This window comes from Phascolarctos cinereus, unplaced genomic scaffold (genome assembly GCF_003287225.1).
Source record: "Phascolarctos cinereus isolate Bilbo 61053 unplaced genomic scaffold, phaCin_HiC Scaffold_2;HRSCAF=192, whole genome shotgun sequence".
NCBI lineage: Eukaryota > Metazoa > Chordata > Mammalia > Diprotodontia > Phascolarctidae > Phascolarctos > Phascolarctos cinereus.
Window position 1 is genome coordinate 387,718,450 of NW_027555625.1, and position 15,831 is coordinate 387,734,280.

Sequence of the window (15,831 nt, forward strand, 5' to 3'; positions counted from 1 at the left end):
CCTAATTCCAAGCCCAGCACTCTACCAACCACTGCATACTGCTATCCTTCATGAAGTGTCAAAATAATCTGAGACACAGGTGTGGCTCCTCATTGTCTACAGGATAAAACAAAAACGCCCTTTCCAATCACATTTGCCTTTTCAGTCTTACTTCATACTACCTTCCCCTTCATGAACGCTATACTCTAAAAATGAGTACTCTATTGACTGTCTACATGTATTCATACAAGCCAACTTATCTCCCCCCACCCTCCACAATGCACTCCTTTCTCATTCTTCCTTCTAATCTTATTAATTTATTTTGATTTATCAACAATCACTTCCATATGCTTTTGAGTTTAAAATTTTTCTCTCCCTTCCTCCCCATCACCCTCCCCAAGACGGCACACAATTGATATAGGCTATACATTTACATTCCTATTAAACATGTTTTCACATTAGTGATGTTGTAAGGAAGAATTAGAACCAATAGGAGGAACCACCAAAAAGAGGAAACAAAATTCAACAGAAGAGAAAAAAAAATAGCAAAGAGTATGCTTCGATCTGCACTCAACTTCCATAGTTCTTTCTTCGGATGTGGATAGCATTTCCCAGCCCGAGGCCTCGGGAGATGTCTTAGATCCTTGCATTGCTGGGCAGGGTTCAGTTTATCAATGTGAGTGATCACACAACCTTCTTCTAACTTTGATCTTCCTTCGGCACTCAGGTCAGGCAGCATCACCTTCTTGATGCCTTCCTTCCTACTCCCCTCCATTATCAGTGTGCTCTTGTCTTCCACAATTTTTGTCATCCTATACCTATCTGTGTACATGTAGACCCCTTTCTCACAGACACAAGTGTAAGGTCTTTGAGAGTAAGCACTGTTTCTTTGTATCCCCAGTGTCTGGAATATAGTAGAGATTTGGCAAATGTTTGTTGAATTGAATTTATATGGACTGGTTATTTGTAAACTTTCAAGTGCTTTAAAAATGTATATGCATTAAAATAAAATCAAAATGAACAGATGACCCAAACACGAAAGATCATACCATCAACAAATGAGAGAGGACGCCATGACCTGCCTTTCACAGCTATGTTGGGCTAGGCTGGGCTGAACTGCTGGGCTGGGTGTGAGGTGATTTCTTAACCAAACGAGGGATTAGAGGCAATTCACAAAAGACAAAACTGAAAAGCTTTAGCACAAACAAAATATTAATTCTGTAAATACACTAAGAAGTGGAGCCTTTTGCTGGGGAAAAAACTTATGCATTATGTATCTCTTACAGGGTGTGACATCAATTATTGAATAAATATTTATTAAATGCTTTCTACATGTCTGGCATCGTGCTTAAAACTCTCTACTTCCAATGAGCTTATTGTACGGGGTTAGCAAAAAAGATTCAAGAGCCACTCTTCAAAGGAAAAGTTTCATTCTCAAAGAATGACATATTAATAGTGATGGTATGAAAGACTATTTCAATTTACTAATGAGGAATACAAATTAAAACACATCATACCCAGCAAATTGGTAAAGATGAAAAAAGATGAGAACAATCAATGTTGGATGGGTTGCAGAAAGACATAAATCATTACTGGGGGAGGTGTGAATTGATTCAGACTTTCTGGAAAGCAGTTTGCAATTCTCCTGAAAAGAAAGGAACAGTCTGACAGAGAGATCCCACTACTAGGCAGGTATATACTGAAAGGAGGTTGAGACAGAGTGGTCCCATTTATACCAAAATAATCGTAGCAGTGCTTTTTTGTAATAGCAAAGAATTGAAAACAAAGTAGATGCCCATCAAATAAGGAAAGTAACGGAATATTCCTATGCTCTAAGAAAACAATGAATATGAAGAATCGCGAGGCTGAATACATAGATATGGGAGTCATCTATGCAAAGATGATGATTTAACCCACTGGAGCTGACTAGTAAAGTAAGAACCCTTTAAGGCACAGGAAAATGCACCAGTGCCCTTATCTTCTTGGCTCTGGGATGCAACAGAGAAGAAAGCTGGACTGGGGAGGGAGCATCCATATCGATGAAATAAACGGTCCATTTCCATACTGAGGTATAAAACTTGGACACTACCATCTGCTTTTCTGTACCCAGTGCTATTCCTTCTTACCAATCTGATATAATTTATACTTGCTATACACCTTTATCAATACAGTATCAAATGTTTAAATAGATACTCCCCAAATCAAGATATCACTTATGAAAATTAGAATAACTGCTTTAGAGGAGTAAATGGTCCCCTGAAAGAGATGACGTATCTTCCAAAAGTACCTAAGGCACAGCTAAGACTGAGGCGCTAGGAGAATCAGGGTCCTGTTGTAGGAGGCAGAACAACTTCTAGAACAGGGGTTTTTAACTTTTTTTGTATCATGAACTCTCCGTTAGCAGTTTGGTCAAGTCTACAGATGTCTTTTCAGAACAATGTTTTTAAAAGCATAAAACAAAACATGCAGGATCACAAAGAAAAACAACTGTTTTGAAATACAGTTATCAAAGTATTGAAAAAGCAAGTTTATGAGCCCCCTCAAAACTAGATTCAGACCTTAGGTGAAGAACTCTTATTCTAGAAGGTGCATGGAAAATTGTCTTGTATATTAATTTTTATGACTTTGCCTGCTGTTTGAGAGGTGGGAAGTAAAATTTATTATAGTCTATATTTATATTCCCTTTCACCACAACCTTATCTGTCATGTCCAAGGAATCACAGATGACTACTATTTACCATTTGAAGAGATGCTGTTGGGAATCTCTGGCTCTTGTACTTCATCTTCACCTTCCTGGTCTGACAGCCCATTTTCAATGGGTAGAGAGCTGTCCTTGGCGCAGTCCTCTCCATTGGCCACAGTCACCTCCTGCTTTGTTGCCACTTTCCCTGCCAGTTTTTTCTTCTTCTTGATCTTGGGTTTAGGCTGCGAGAGCCTTTTCTTCTCTAACTCAATACTTTTTTTGCCTGAAGGAATAATAAATCAGAAAATAATGAACTAAAAAGTTGTTAGCACACAGGACTGAGGTGGGCAGTCTCTCGATATGGGACACTGATTTTGTAGGCATAATAAAAGGTGTTTCTTCCTAGTGCAGTTTGAATTACATACAACAGCAGCTTCTGAGACTGAGTTAAGATGCCCATGTGAGAGGACCAAAATGAAAGAGCCAGGAATTCTCATACATTACACAGAAAACAAAGAGAAATACCAAAAAGAAAACAAATAACCAAATATGTGTGCATATAAAAAAAAAAGCAGTAACTTAAAAATCCAGCAGAAGTAAAGAAGCTAAAAACCTGAGAAGAATAAAAGTGGAAAAAAAAAGAAGCAAAACAAAAATCCTTAGATGGAAGAATGACAGTCAAATTCATTAAACAAGAACTGGCAAAACTAAGAAAATCGTAAGATCAGACAAAAGAAGAGTAGTAAGAAAGTACAAAATCAGTTAAAGAAATGAAAGGAAAATAAGAGATGTGAAAAGAAAATGACAGAGGAACTTAGGAAGAAAATTACTAATATGGAAAGTACAATCCAAAGTATTTCCTACAATCCAAAAGAGCCACAAACAGGAGACTTAGTACAGTGAAAAGTGGAATGGTGTCTAGTCCAGATCATCTGGAAATATAAGCTCAACAAAAACCCACTGAATTATCCCAACAATTGGAAAACATCAGTGACCTTATCCACCAATAAGCAAATGTTCGAGCTGAAAAAATACATCGGAAATGGGAGAGAAACACCTAGGAATGTTGGGTTTGTTATACATGTCCACAGTATTTTAAAGTACACTCACACATATACATACACATGTTTATAATAATTTTCTAACAGATATTTGCTCTGTACCACCCGTATGCACTCCAGGTTTTTTAAATACTCACCCTGAGGTGGCCGGGTATGATCCTGCATTGAAATCTGCCATTTGTGTACACAGAAATCATCTGCCCCTGAAAAGACTGAATCTGGATCCAGTGGAGACCACTGAACACAAAGTAATCTTCCCCGGTGTCCCCGGTAATTGCAGAGAGGCTCTTCCCTGAGAACATCCCACACCTGAACGAAACCAACAATAACCCATGAACAGAATCTCAGAGCAGTATTTTTTTACTTCCTTCATTGTATTCATTGTTCCTTCAATATATTCTTCCCCTCACTTGGAAGTCAGGGAAATCAAACTGAAGAGTTACTAAGACTCTCATACAATACATAAACCTTTTGCCTTCCAGGGCCCTACACAAGCCATCCACTGACACAGGGGAGAGTATTTTCTCATAATAACTACTGACATTTATAAAGTGCTTTGCTGTTGTTCAGTCATTTTAGTTATGTCTGACTCTTCATGACCCCATTTGGGGTTTTCTTGGCAGAGATACTAGAGTGGTTTGCTATTTCCCTCTCCAGCTCATTTTACAGATGAGGAAACTGAGGCAAACAGGATTAAATGACTTGCCCAGGATCACACAGCCAGTAAGTGTTTGAGGCCAGATTTGAACTCAGGTATTCCTGACTCTAGGCTCAGTGCTCTATCCATTGTGCCACCTTGCTGCCCTATATATGTATCTATATCTACACATATATACACACATACATATACATATATATATATATCTACACATATATACACACATACGTACATATATATACACACACACACACATACACACATATATGTGTGTGTATATATATACATACACACACACACACACATACAGAGAGAGAGAGAGAGAAAGAGAGAGAGAGAGCGAGCGAGCGCTTTAGGCTCACTAAGCACTTCTACATTAATTTGATTCTCACAACAACCCTGTAAGGTAGGTACTGCAGGTATTGTTATTTCCATTGTACAGATGAGGAAACCAAGACACAAAGTGGTTAAGTGACTTACCTACACACACAAAGCTAATAAATTTCTAAGAGTCAATTCTAGATCCTATGCAACTTCAAACTCAGGGCTTTCTTTTAAACCATGATGCTCAAAGGCAACATTGTGAAGAACATGGTAAGGCAAGTGACTATTATTATAGGACTTCATTAAGCAGGGACAGAAATAAGGCATAAGTACCTGAGCTGTGCCATCATAGGAAGCAGATACTAATCTTCCATCGTGATGAGGGCTCCAAGCCAGACTAGTGATTTTAGCTGTATGTCCAGAGAGTGTTCGAAAGGGTTCTGTAATTGTCACTGGTGATTCTGGGGTGTTCTCTGTAAGACAAGCCATAGATGACACCATTATCATAAAAAGTAACCCAGTGTACAGAGGAGAGAATATGCCATAGTACAATCAAAATGCAGTATTCTGAAAACTACTGCAAATCTTTAATAAACACTTTTGGAATGCCTAAAATAATAAGCACTTACATCAACACTTTGCCCTTTATAGTGTCATGAAAGATGTGACCTCGGCTGACTCCATGCTCACAACAAGCTACAGCAGGAAACAGAGACTCAGAGTGGTTCAGACATTTCTCCAAGGTCATAAAGTGAGTAAACTGGCAGAGCAGGGACTCAAACTTGTTTTCTGACTACAAATCAAGTTCTAGTTCTAGTTAGTTTTGCACAAATCTAATACAGGAGGGAAATACAAAGTGAAAAGTATCTTTCCAGCAACTTTCTTTGATAAAAGTCTCATTTCTAAGATACATAAGTGATTCAAATGCATAATAAGAGCCATTCCCCAAATGATAAATGGTCTAAGGGTATGAATAGGTAGTTCTCAATATATGAAAAAATGTTCAAATCATTAATAATTATAGAAATGCAATTAAAGCTATTCTGAAGTTCCACTTCACACTCATTAGATTGGCACAGACGATAAAAAAAGAAAATGACAAATGTTGGAAGGATTGTGGGAAAACAGGCACATTGGTACACTGTTGGGGGAAGCTGTGAATGAATCTAACCATTCTGGAATGCAATTTGAAAATATGCACAAAAAGTTACTAAATAAGGATGTCTTTTGACCCAGACATGCCACTGCTGGGTCTAAACCCCCAAAGAGACAGAGGAAAGGAATAGGTCTTTTACATATAAAATTATGTTAGCTCTTTTTGTGGAGGCAAACTTGGAAACTAAGGAGATGTCTCCAAATTGGGGAAGAGCTGAACAAATTGTGGTATATGATGCAATACTACTGTGCTGTAAGAAATGTGTTAAAAGATGATTTCAAAGACATGGAAAGTATTGTATGAACTGAACAGTGAAATAAGCAGAACCAGAAAAACCATTTAATGATTATAAAAACAAACAGTTTTGAGAGGCTTCAGAACTCTGATCAATTAAATAATCAACCATTATTCCTGAGTACCAATAAAGTGCCATACTTCCTAACTCATAACAGAGAGATAATGGACTAATATGAAGAATAAGAAATTCATTTTTGGATGTGATCAATATAGAAGTGTTTTGCCAGGGTGTGTTCCTGTAACATAGGGGTCCTGATATTTCTTTGTGTCTTTCTTCAGTGGGATGATGGGAAGGAAAAACTCAAATGCTTCATAATTTCAAATAATAAGTTCTAGTTCCATGCCACCTCTCAGGTGATATAGTGGGAGGACACTGTATTAAACACAAAAATATAATCAGCAAGCAAAATAAATTCACTTAATTTACCAATTTATCCATGTGCCAATTTAAATGCTTTAAAAAATCTGGCAACCATCCCCAAGATCAGAAATCAAAATTGTTGGGACACAGACATAACCTTTCAAGATATCATTTCTTACATGTCAATTCCAAAGCTTATTTATAGTTTGCTTTAATGGAAAAACTTCAGATACACTTTTGGTTCTTTTTTTCTTTAAATACTGATAAATCTGGTTATAAACAACACTTGGAAACATGTTGGAAAGAATGTTCCATACAATAAAAAAGATAACATTTGTTTCCACCACAGCTATGCACAAAGAAAATCAGTCAGGTATTTATGGCATATATACTAGGTACGCTCAGCACTGTGCCATCTGGAGAGTGGAATACAAATACAAGAAACACAATTTCACTGGGAAAATATTTAATGATACCACTCAGTAAATAAGTACCAAATATAAGTGGTATGGATGCTAAGTACTGTAGGAAGTTAGAGGAAAAAAGATTATTTCCTGTAGGTGTGATAAAGGAACTTCACAGTAAAGGTAGAACATAAATTGGACCTTGAAGGTAGGTAGTGAAAGTGAGGGTGACATGTCTTGGGAACAGTAAATGAATCGGTTTAGTTACAGTCAATATTTTATGTACGTGAGAAATGGAAAACAAAGCTAGACAAGTAGGGTGTCTTTGATCTTGTAATGCAACTGGTAAGCATGGAAGGTTTCTGTGTAGAGGAGAGACATGACCAATGTGATGTTTTAGGGAAATGAATCTGGTATCTGATTTACCTTTAAGAGGGTAAACTGATGCAGCCTGTTAAAATGGTACAAAGTCTGGTGTGGAAAATTACTTAACTATCAATGTCTCACTTCTGTTAGGTTAGTAACAAAAGCCGAAATGCCATTACCTATCACACTCTTCAAGTTATGCACATAAATGACAGCATTGTTGGATCCGGAAGCTATCAGATAGCTTAATTCTGGGTTGGTCCCATGCTCATGGTGCCATCGAATGGCATTCACTAGCTTGTGGTGCTGCTGAATAGTGCAGATCAATTTTAAGTTAGGAGCCTGAAATACTTCTATGGATCTGAAATGAGAAACGATATATCAAGGCCAGAAAAATGAGGGATATTAAAATCCTATTCAAACAGTATCTCTCTTCTTCTACCAAACTGAGAAGAGATAAGTAGTCTCATGATGATTCTGCAAATTACTTACTGTACCAAAAAAATAAAAAAGAATTGGGTCTAACAACTAGGATTCTCAAATTAAGCTTACACCTTAAATGACAGCTAACATTTAGAGAGTTTTAAGGTTTACAAAGAGCTTTATATACATATCTTACAATTTTTTGTTTAAGCCACAAAATCTGTGAAGCTTGGAGGGCCAGTGACTGTTAAGCAGCTTATACTACATTCTTAATAACTAATGTATCCTAGTTGTGTGACCCTGGGCGAGTCACTTAACCCCATTTGTCCAAAAAACCAAAACCACAACAACAACAACAAAAACCTAACGTATCAAGTGCTTTATAGCTATCAGGACTTGTCTAACAAATCTCAAGTGATCCTCAAAACAACTGTGAGGTGGATCATCCAACCAGAGCACTGTGTGACAGAGGAGGCCTGGACTGGTTCTCTGCAACCAAGGCTTGTAACTATGGCCAGACCCTCTTTCTATCCTAACATTCTGCTTCTGTTGCTTTTACGTCAAGATAAACATTTTTTTTTAAAGAGGCATCAAATACTATTTTCCTGAAAGATAACACAGAAAGAAAGCTCACTTAAGGGTATAGAACAATTCTGCTTAACTTCTCTTTCTTTAAAGGTGTAGATGGATTTGCTCTCAACATCAGGTTCAATGCAGGAAACATCATTACTATTGTGGCACATGTCATGTGCTATGGAAGGGGCAGCAATACAGCAGCACACTCTTCCTTTATTACCATGGAAGATGCCCAAATCATTCCTCGTGGCTTCCCCCACGTCAGATGCCTCTTGCAGCAACAGCAGATCCAAAGTAACACTGGGTTTCCCCAAACAACATTACAGATGGCATTCTCCAACTGGTAATGAAATATATATGAAAATGACAATTAACAAAAAACAAACACACACACATACCCATCTTCATTGCCAAGAGTCATGATTGTGCCATCTGCTTTCCAGCTGATCTCTGTGTGTGCTGGCAGTTTGTACTAGAAAACAAAACAAAACCATCTTTACTCTAGCTGTTCTACACCACAAATTCTACAAACTTGTGATGAGGCAAGTATGAGGGGAAAATTCTTTAAAAAAAACTTTTAAAAATTCTGACTATGGGATAAACTATATTTGTAATTAATTCACAGTGAAAAGCTAAATGATTAATGCCAAGTTTTCTGGGATATGCTTTCTCCTAGTACAGATAAACAAGGAGAAACATGACCTTATAAGAAAACGATGAGATTCCAGATATTTCTGTTCTACAAAACGTCATGTAAGATAAAGATTCCTGATGTCAAAATTAAAGGGCATCTATGCCATCATTCACTATTTTCTAAGCACTTACTGTGTATGAGGTATAAATGCATTAGGTATTGTGGGGTAAAAAAAGACATGTACTCTCTGCTTCCAAGGAGTTCACAGTTTAGAGATGTGATTTTAAAATTGCTGAAGATAGAGGAGGCTAAATGCTCAATGACTGTTATGGACAATAAGAAGGAAGAGAAGTTACTACGGATTCAGGAAATTATGGAAAGCTTCTTAGAGGAGTTAGGACTTCAACTTGGCTTCAGAGGAGCATCATTCCTCTCCAAACCCAACCTAATAGTCATTTCAGCTGGAATCCTAGGCCCCCTTGTCCTATTATCATTTGTCTCTTGCAAAACCTCAGCCACAGATTACTGCTGCTATCTTCTGATTCTACATGAGCTGTGAAAAACAACTGGATGAAATCTCACAACCATGCAGTGTGAGTATAGAACAAATTCATGTTACTGGACCTCAACTAGGCCCTTTCGACAAGCAAGACAATCCTTTTATTCCTCCATTAATGGATTCCCTAGTCTCCCCAACAAAAGCTATTCTAAAACTTCTATTCTGTCCTCAAGTCTCCCACACTTCCCTCCTTTCCCTAGTCTTTCAGCTCTTGCCTCTTATTTTACTGAGGAAATTGAGGCAATTTTTCCCTTTTTCTTTTCAAAACCTTAGACATCACTTTGCACTCATTCTCCCCCTTTTCTCTAGTCTCTGACAAAGAGATGGTCTCTCTTTTTGCTAAGGCTGACCCCGCCTCCCCCCTGCCTTCATGTGCCGTTAATCCCACCCCTTCCATCTTGTCCAGCAGATTGCGCATACCCTTCTCCCCCCCCCCCCATATCTTCAAAACACTTCCTAGCTGCTGGTTTCTTCACTATTATCTAAAACCTTCACTAGACCCATAACATCTGTTTAAGCTTCATCCTACGTTTCTCCTCTCTTTCTTATTCAAATTCCTTGAAAAAGGTTTCTCTTTGCTACCTCTATTTTCTCTTCTGTCACTTTTCAACCTTTTGCAATCTAGTTTTTGGCTATATCACTGGAATGAAACTGCTTGTTATCTCTTCTTACCTGCCAAATCAATCTTTTCTCAATCTTCGTTCTTCTTGACCTATAGACTGCATCTGATACTAGTGACCAGTCTCTCCTCCAGGATAACTCTCCTCTTTAACCTTTCATGACACCAGTTACTACTTTTCTCCTAGTTCTCCTTCAACCTCTCTGAATCCTCTCCAGTCTCCTTTGCTGGGTAATCATTCATATCCCACTCAACTAAGATAAACCCTAAAGTTTTATCTTAAGTCCTCTTCTCTTTTCCCTCTATGTTTTCTCCCTGGGTAATCTCATCAGCTTCCACGGCTTTAGCTATCATCTTTCAGGGGCAGCTCAGTGACACAGTGGATAGAGCTCCAGCCTTGAAGTTAGGAGGACTTGAGTTTAAATCCGGCTTCAGACATGACACTTACTAGTTGTGTGACCCTGGGCAAGTCACTTAACCCTGATTACCTCAAGCCCCTCCCCCAAAAGGCAACCCCCCCCCCAAAAAAAACAAACAAAAAACCCCTATCAACTTTCCAGAGATATCTATATCTATATTTCTGGTACAATGATACGTACCTGTAGAGATTAGCCATCCTCCTGTCACTGCCTCTTCCTTTCATCTTCAACTGCTCCTTAACCACTGGCTTCTTATCTAATGCCCAAGTTTTGTCCCTTCTTTAAAAAGCAAACAAAAAATTGCCTTCACCCCCACAAAAAGACCCTATCCCTCCTTTTGTTTCGCTCTGCCATGCCCTGAAACTATCAAATTTCTCTTCTAATAGCTAAATTTGTAGAAAAAAAAAAACTTGTGTCCCATTTTCTCACCTCTTAATTCTCAACTCCTTCCAATCTGGTTTCTGAAGCAATTATTGAAATTGCTCCTTCCAAGGTTACCAACAATCTCTAAACTACTAAATCTGACTACCTTTTCTCAGTCCTTATCCTCCCTTGGCTTCCATCATGAAACTCTTGGTTTTTCTCCTACACCTGGATGGTTCCCTTTCAGCTTCCTTTGATCCCAAGTTGATGATCAAGAAGTAATTTTTCATTTCTACTTTATCCTCCACCTGCCAAGTTTCATTAGCTCCCCTACAATTCTCATATTTACTGCTTCTTTACCTCTTCAATAGGTTTTTAATTTGCTTCTTTGTTTCCAATATCTTCCTTTTCAAATCCCTGCACATTGCTAACCTTCATAAGGCACAGGCTTGACTATCTTATCTTTGGGCTTCAATGGGTCCCTACAGCTTTTCGGATAAAGCACAAACTAGTCACCAAAGCATTTAATGCTATCCACGATCTGGCTCCCACCTACTTTTACAGATTTTCCACATGCTATGTTTTTGTCGAATTGTACTGCTAGTTGATCCAAACTCCTCATTCCATCCACCGCCTCTATGCCTTCACACAGACTATAATGTGACTGCAATGCACTCGCTTCTCCTTTCTATCAGAATCCTTGTCTTCAAGGTTCAGTTGAGGGTCTACTTTCCATAACAAAGCCTTTGCTTATCGTCCCTTCCTCCCAACTGTTAGTTTCTCTCTTATCGAAAATATCTTTTATTCACTAATTAACCTATTATATTTGCTGGTAGAATGTAAGTGGGGGCAGCTTGGTGGCACAGTAGATACAGTGCCAAGCCTGGATTCAGAACGTCCTGAGTTCAAGTCTGGCCTCAAACACTATATTTGAACTATGTGACCCTGGACAAGTTACTTTACCCTGTTTGCCTCAGCTTCCTCATTTGTAAAATGAACTGGAGAAGGAAATAGCAAACCACTCCAGCATCTTTGCCAAGAATACCCCAAACGGGGCCACCAAGAGTAGGACACAACTGAACAACAACTTGCAGATAATGGGAGCCTAATAAATGTGTTGAATGAAAAGGTATTAACAATATTACCATTTAACATACCACATGTTCTAACATTTATGTTGACCACATAAAAATTACAATTAAGCAATGTTGAAAAAAATTATTTTGGAAGAATAAAGGATTTAAAGCTTAATTTTCAGACAGACAGAGAGAGAGAACTCCCTGTCTAACACAGCACATAGCAAATAGTAGGTGCTGTTGATTGACTTGTCTTGCAGTTAAATTGCTTTCAGATGACATAACAGCAATGATTGCTGCATTCTTTTCCCTTCGTATTCCCCATGCCCAGGACAGTACCTAGGAAACAGTATGTGCTTGTTTGCCGATTAACTGATTGAATTAGTTGTGACCTTGAGTGAAAAATAATTTGATCTTTCTTGGCCTCATTTGTAAAATGGAGCAACTGATATATTAATTAGTCTAAATACAGCAATTATACCACATGACCTTGAATTCTCACCTAGCTCTAAGAACTGTGATTTATGAAATGTTTCTGTAAATAAGTCAATAAAGCTACTTTTAAAAAAAAGCAGTGTAAGATAGACTTGGAAAAGAAACAAGTTTAAAAAATTATCCTAATAATATGAGTAGTGTTTACCTCAAAGGGCTTTTGTAAAGCTCAAACTGGATAATGGATGTAAGCACTTTGCAAACTCTGAAGCAATTTAAAATACCATTGTACTTGAAATTCTAATTAAACATAACTGAGACCAACTGACTTTGGAGCACAATTTAGTGCCCATTAGAAAATACAGAATTGTTTTAAATGTGACATCCCTTAGGACATCTGAATAAATATATATAACTTTCCACAGTCTCATCCATGACACAGGTCTGGAAACCCAAGAAAAATCTGTATTTCGAGTAATGAAGAAGCTTTGGCTTGCAAAACTTACTTTTATTGCATTGGTATCTCTGATGACTTTATTGACGTTGCAGGCCTCCCCGCTGAGTTTCCAAGGATTGTGTTGCAAAATGACCCCTTCTCCTGCACAACTATATAAAGTTATAGCAGGCTTGTCACCATCTCTGCCTAGGTAAGAAATATGAAAAGGGTCTCACTGAACATGATTCTACCACGCAAAAACAATCCCAATAGAACTATATGTTTCAAAAGCCTAAGTACTGGGTATTTAAAAAAATAAAGATAACTTTCTTGGAGGGAATGTTGTTTTGATAAGCTTGTTGTTATCCAATTACTTTTTTGTACATGAAACTGTGAATCTCTATTGCATGTAGTTTCCTTTTAAAAAGTCTATAATAAATCCAAGAGATGATTTTCAAAAGTGCCTGTTTGTTTCTGTTTTCTTCTTACCTTAGCACACTGCCTGGCACACAGTAGGTGCTTAATACACTTTTACGGATTGCTTTATTGATTAAATTTCCTGCAATGACCCTCCTCCCACTTCTTTTTTGGCAACATTATTATTAGTTTCCTTCTTTACCCCTCAACTGAAAAAAAAGTAAAAGCAAAACTCTTGTAACCAGAAAGAATACTTAATAGTCAAGTAAAAGAAATCTATAAACCGACCATCACTGAAAATGTACTTCTCGTTCTGTACTAACAGAAGAGGATTCCAGTGTACTTTCAAAGCCAATCAAAGGACAATAAGCTATGGAAAGTTGGACATCAACATTTGGACCCTAAAATAGATCTTAATATCCTTCCCTTAAGTATCTACCCGGGTCTTGTGCAAAGCACTGGGATAGTATTTGTTCTCCTGAACGAATACAGTATTTGCTCTCCTGAAGTTTAAAGGGAAGAGACTGCATACAAACAATTTTGGGGAAGAGTGGAAAAAACAACAACACAGTATCTGAACAGGCAGGAATTAGGTAAAATGGGACTGGAAGAGAAGGGTGTTCCAAGTAGAAAGAAAGGGAGACAGAAAAGAACATAATTAAGAAAGCCAGGGTATTTGTGGAGAATTGTAAGCAGTCCAATTTGAATGGAAAATGGGTAACTGACAAGTAACAGAAGTAGATAAAACGAGGGAGGTTGGAGGAAGCTGCTGAACGTTTGACTGTGGAGTTTGGGCTTAAACTGTAATGTAAACCTTCAGGCCACTAAAGGTTTCTGGACAAAGAAAGAGGGGCAAAGTGATTGAAAAATTTACTTCTGTAAGACTAATCTGGCAGCATTGCCAATTGCTAGAGTCCTCCTTACCAAACCATTTTGTATTTAATTGTTTTGCATCTACGTGCAGATGTGTATTTACTAGCTTTATATCGTCTATATTTTTTATACATACTTGTCTCTCCTATTAGAACATAAGTTCACTGTGACTATAGGGACAGTTTCACTCTTAATATCTGTATCCCCAGTGCCTAGAATGCTGTCTGGGACATAGTAGGTACTTTAAAAAATACTTGGAAATTGATTTAATAGAGCGGTTTGTCATTTCCTTCTCCAGCTCATTTTACAGATGAGGAAACTGAGGCAAACAGGGTTCAGTGATTTGCCCAGGGTCACATAGCTAAGGGTCTGAGGCCAGATCTGAACCTGGGAAGAGGAAGTCTTTCTGACTCCAGGCCCTGAATTCCATCCACTTTATCACCCAGCTGCAACAGCTTCTTTGCTAGCTCTTACCTTTTTCTAATTCATTTGTTCATTCACCTCTTACTCTCCCAAACTGTAACAGAACTTAATTGAAATGCTCTGGTCTTAAATACCCTGGGCAAAGGACATTTGATAGAGAAGTAATCAAAGAGGTAGCAACAGAAATGAAGTAAGAGATTTGGGGAATGTGATTTTTAAAAATTCTTTAAAAACCTGTTTATATCTTAATTAACAAACACTTATGTTCTTTCTCTTCCATTCTCCCCTCCCTGGGGGAGGAAGTTGAAAAACAATAAAACAAAACTCTTGCAATAAACATGCAGTTGAACAGAATAAATCCCTACTTTGGCTATGTCCAGAATATATGTTTTATTCCACATCTTGAGTTGGGGGTAAGTCTGACAAGATCCGGCACTGACTGGATGTGTAATCAAAGATGACCTTGAAATTTTGAGCCAGAGTAGCAATAAAGATAATGGTACCGTTAACAGAAACAGAAATTTCAGGAGCACATTCACTATGGAAAACGATACTTTTAGACAAGTTATAGGGAGGTATTCAAGTAGAGATGTCTAATTAACAATTGGAAATATGAGCTGAAGCCAAAAAAAAGAGGGGGTAGGGCTATAGGAATTATCTGCAGAGATAGTAGGTGAAATATTCAGAGTGCACCACGACAGAGAGAGGACACATACTGAGTATTAGTTGTCAAAGACTTATGATTTCCTCAGTAGTTGTTAATTTAAACATGAAAAATAAAGGGCATTGCTGGACTTTTTTCTTTTTACTCATAGAGCTTTATGTTGTTTGAGTTGTTATCTTGCATTATTCATTCTCCTCAGATAAAGTAACTGAATTCCTGACCAAGATAGTGCTAATGGAATATACTAATGGGAGTGGAACAGTTTGTCAGATATCACTGTTCAACACATTACTTTCTCAGCATATGAACTACAAATAAAAGCAGCCACTACCAGGTAATTTTAAAAAATCAACATATAACAACTCCTGTCTCCTGGCTACTTACCCATCCCCAAAGAAATCATAACCTACACCATTTTTGTTAAGCACGTAATTTTAGCCTTTCTAATTAAAGGCTATATCTGCACATATTTTGACATAAGAAAAAAAAATCTGAGTTTTCAACCAATCCTATAATTTCAAGAAATTATGATTAGTGGGGATAAAGTGTTTAGCTGCAGGTTCTTTAGAGTCAAACACCAGTGGAGATTCCTTTTAAAATTCCTTAGACTCAATTTATTAAAGGTGAA

General features: G+C 37.7%; 1 protein-coding gene across 1 annotated transcript in view; it reads right to left on the bottom strand.

The window, feature by feature from the left end:
• The window catches only part of GEMIN5 (gem nuclear organelle associated protein 5), a 46,214-nt gene that overhangs the window by 19,065 nt on the left and 11,318 nt on the right, over window positions 1–15,831 (bottom strand). The window contains exons 11-16 of the mRNA XM_020974589.2: window positions 12,897–13,033; window positions 8,687–8,760; window positions 7,469–7,650; window positions 5,039–5,178; window positions 3,861–4,032; window positions 2,718–2,945 (exon numbers count right to left, since the gene is read on the bottom strand). Coding sequence (XP_020830248.1) covers window positions 2,718–2,945; window positions 3,861–4,032; window positions 5,039–5,178; window positions 7,469–7,650; window positions 8,687–8,760; window positions 12,897–13,033 — 933 coding nt within the window. The remainder of the gene's footprint in view (window positions 1–2,717; window positions 2,946–3,860; window positions 4,033–5,038; window positions 5,179–7,468; window positions 7,651–8,686; window positions 8,761–12,896; window positions 13,034–15,831) is intronic.